Here is a 3,653-nt window from a genome sequence, read left to right on the forward strand (position 1 = left end):
AGACCCCTACTCGGCGGTGTGTGGAACCTGGCCGAGTTCTGCATTAATTTTACGTATTCCTGTTGGGTTTATACATCTATTGGTAATCATTCACAATGGAAGGGGAGATGATTGAAGTTAGAATAAGATGATTTATAACTCAGAACTTCAATTCCTTTAGGTGTTGCTGTTTAATATAGCTGTCATTACCTGCTCCCTCTCGACCCGCGTGTGTCTGAACGATTTGAAACCCTATCCAACTGTCTAAAGGGAGAATTCGAGTCTCCTCCCCCCGGTCGCCCGTGATCCTATTGGCTTCGTTCCGACAATACATTTTATAAAGCTGGGCACTGACAGAATGAGAAGGGTTAAGTGCGTCGGCGGTTCTAAGGGGAGCAGGAGCAGTAGGTTGTACATTGGCCAAAGGGAGATTCGAATGTCAGGCTGTCATCCCAGGGAAATTGGGAAGAGTTGGGGGAAAGCGCTGCTGGGAAAGGAGGGGGGGATGTAAACTTCCCCTCGAGGAGATGAGGTTCCCTCGGGTCAGGTAAAAGCAGTTTGAAGAGCTGCGGTTTGGTTAAAAATTGCTCTTATCCCGAAGTGAATCGAGTTGAGGATCATGAGCCTGGTGGGGAGTTTCCAACATCCCGCTTTAATGCACGAAGCTTTTCCATTCGGCCCCACCAATCGCTGTCACCAGGACCATCCTTTCTTCCAGAGCTGGGTGCTCAACCAGGCGGAGATGTCTCCCGAATACTCCACACAGCCCTCCTACAGCACCGAGATTGGGATTAACGGGATGGGTGCGGAGCCGGGCCGCTTTGAAGGTGTCCCGGAGCGGGCAGCGGCGAGACGCCGAGCGGTCTCGGTCCCGAAGAAGGAGAGACGCCGGACCGAGAGCATCAACAGCGCGTTCGCCGAGCTCCGGGAGTGCATTCCCAATGTACCGGCGGACACCAAACTGTCGAAAATCAAAACTCTGCGGCTGGCCACCAGTTATATCGCCTATCTGATGGACACCCTGTCCAAGGACACTCAGGTCGGAGAGGCGGAGGCTTTCAAGGCAGACTTGAAGAAAACGGACAGCAAGGAAGTGAAACGCAAACGGGAAACGGTAAGAACACACTTTACAAAAGCGGAGAGAGTGTGTAAACAATGGAAAATCCACCCAGAGCCTGGGATGTTGACTCTTGGTGGCGCAGAGTTTTAAGCAATAGACGCTTGAGATACTTTTGTCTTTGAAAAAAAACGAACTATTTTGCATCAAATGCGCACTTTTAAGCTAAAATCACAACTGAAAGGTGTCGATGTTGGAACCTTAAACCCAGTGTTTTGTTTGTACCCACTGCCTGTCTCGCTCCCTCAAGAAGGGAGCTAGAACAGTCTGGGGTAAATTTAACATCTAAACGCTTTCAGTAAAGATCCGAAATTGGGGCGCGACCTCAATCGGGAAGCAGGAATCAGTCCTGATCAAATACCTGGAATATTTGGCGGATAGCTCAATAATTACAAAACAAAAGGAACACTTCGAATGAAATCGGGACTAATTTCTCTCCCTTTGACTAACACTCTAATTGAACAAACCGTATTCACCAAAAACGTCCAGACTGGGATTGTCCTGGTTCAAAACTCTATTCTAAACTGATTTGTTGATCTCCCACGAAAATAAAAGTACAACGTGTTGAATCTATTGGCGGTATAGGCAACGTTACAACTAAGCTAAATTTTAATTAACCTCCCCCCAGTCGAGACAAAACAACCGAATTGACTACGCACTATTTGGTATTTTCATCTGAATATGTGCTCTTCATTCCGAAATTTAAATCAACAACCATTAGATTTGGGTCGCGAAATTGTGGATTATTTGGGGGGGGGGGGGGTCGAATTTTAATGTTTTCAGGTACAATTCCATTCGTTGTTCTATTTTCGTTGCAACAAAGACAAACCATCAGGAACGCCAGCAAACCGGGATCAAGAGTTCCTGAACAGGACCATTCATCCAATTAATTAAAAATGTAAAACTATAAACCAACAGAAAACAGTTGGAAATGTCCAGGTAAAGAGTCCTGTATGTTTAATAACAGGCTGGTTGATATGATGATTGCAACTTTCCAAAAGTAATTTTGTGAAGCGTGATTAGATCTTCACGAGGTGTTCTATTTGTTACATTTTCCGACCCTGTGTGATCTAATTTCAAACGCAGTTTCCAAGTAGACCAAGAATTCCGTTTGTATTTTTATCTGCTACAGTTTTAAATTAACGCTGAACCGAATCTTGCTTTGTGGAGCGCCTACACCCTCCGCCTCCTTCACTGAGACATGGCCCGTGAGGCAGTCGCGGAGAGAGAAGGTATTTTCGATGTAGTTAACGAGAGAGGTCAGGGAATTTACGACACCGAGAAGACGGTTCGGCCCAATACATCAATACTACGCTCGCTTCATTTAACCCCATCGTTATAGCGCAAAATTAACGGAAAGCGGATGCTGAACATTTGAAACAAAATGATAAATTGCTGGAGGAACTCAACAGGTCTAGCAGCACCATCGGAAAGAAAGCAGAGTTAACATTTCGAGTCCATTGACTCTTTTCCAGAATTGCTTGCTCCAGGCCTGGGAGCTTCTCCAGCAATTTCTATTTTTGTCCTATCAATATAGCCTTCTGTTACTCCCCCCCTCAAATGTGTGATTTTAGAGAACAGAATCGATTGCATATAACTGTGTGTGTTTCCACCTCCGGGACTCCTGTGCTCATCGACATTAAACCTTATGCTCTATTTGAACCAGAATGAACCTGTAAACGGCTCGGCCAGAAGCAGCGACAAGAAAGTGAAAGGACGGACGGGTTGGCCGCAGCAAGTCTGGGCTCTCGAGCTGAACCAGTGACTGCAGTGAACTTGCAAATTTGCACAGTTTTTGTTCCAATTTGAAGGCGGCTAAATGGTTCCAGGATTGATCCTCCAACTGAGCAGCAAACCAGCAGAGAAGCACAAGTGCAATTTTAAATCTGTTTAACTCCAGGACAATTCAGATGGGGAGAAAATTATCTATATTTGCAGCTAATTTTTCAATCAGTGTAAATCCTTCCAGTAAAAAGGGGCCAAATTGTGTTTGGACAGATGTGCCTAGACGGGTCAGGTATTCTGTCCAGTGCCAACAATTCTTGGTCCCCCTCGATTTGCTTAACCCATTATTAAACGCCTTAAATGTGCCAGGGTCTTATTTTACTCCGATTGAATTTCGCTGAAACGTTTACAAAAAGTCACACCAGTGAAGCGCGATTCCAGATTCTGTGATTTCTTGTCCGCGGCCGTTTCACACTTCTGCCCTCGTTAATGTGCGATTGTAAATTGTATTTAAAAAAAATAAATAATTTTCTATTTACAATTTTATTCGGTTGCATTTGTGGATACGAACATTGCAAGACTCGCCGTCCAGTGGCAAGGGCGCAGTGCCTTGTAGCCAGTCTCGGGTATGTCGAGGAGCTTGCACCGCTAGGAGCACTCACCCCGTTTTGTAGGAGATCGGATAGTTCCAGGAACCAAAGGGACACTCGGGTGAGTGAGTAGCAAAGGGCGAAGCAGTGACCCACAGCTACTTAAACCCAACTCCCCACGCCGACAAATTGCTGATGGAGAAACTTTGAGCTTAAAACAATCGGGTTCTTCCTATTATTAT

General features: G+C 45.6%; 1 protein-coding gene across 1 annotated transcript; it reads left to right on the plus strand.

Annotated features, from left to right (window-relative positions):
- The first annotated feature begins 440 nt into the window (after nucleotides 1–440).
- Nucleotides 441–3,384, plus strand: LOC122556889 (heart- and neural crest derivatives-expressed protein 2-like). Its single transcript, XM_043704148.2, has 2 exons — nucleotides 441–1,093; nucleotides 2,763–3,384. The coding sequence occupies exons 1-2, from the start codon at nucleotides 599–601 to the stop codon at nucleotides 2,859–2,861; spliced, it is 594 nt and encodes a 197-aa protein (XP_043560083.1). The 5' UTR covers nucleotides 441–598; the 3' UTR covers nucleotides 2,862–3,384.
- Nucleotides 3,385–3,653: the final 269 nt, after the last annotated feature.

Source organism: Chiloscyllium plagiosum, unplaced genomic scaffold (genome assembly GCF_037043375.1).
Source record: "Chiloscyllium plagiosum isolate Xiang-an unplaced genomic scaffold, Cpla_swu_hap1 HiC_scaffold_16, whole genome shotgun sequence".
NCBI classification, from domain to species: domain Eukaryota; kingdom Metazoa; phylum Chordata; class Chondrichthyes; order Orectolobiformes; family Hemiscylliidae; genus Chiloscyllium; species Chiloscyllium plagiosum.

What these genes read in the sequence shown, in the direction of transcription:
- LOC122556889 (XM_043704148.2), top strand. Translation starts at nt 599, where the DNA reads ATGAGCCTGGTGGGGAGTTTCCAACATCCCGCTTTAATGCACGAAGCT. An exon ending in TGAAACGCAAACGGGAAACG is followed by an intron (nt 1,094 to 2,762) that starts GTAAGAACACAC and finishes TATTTGAACCAG; the next exon opens with AATGAACCTGTAAACGGCTC.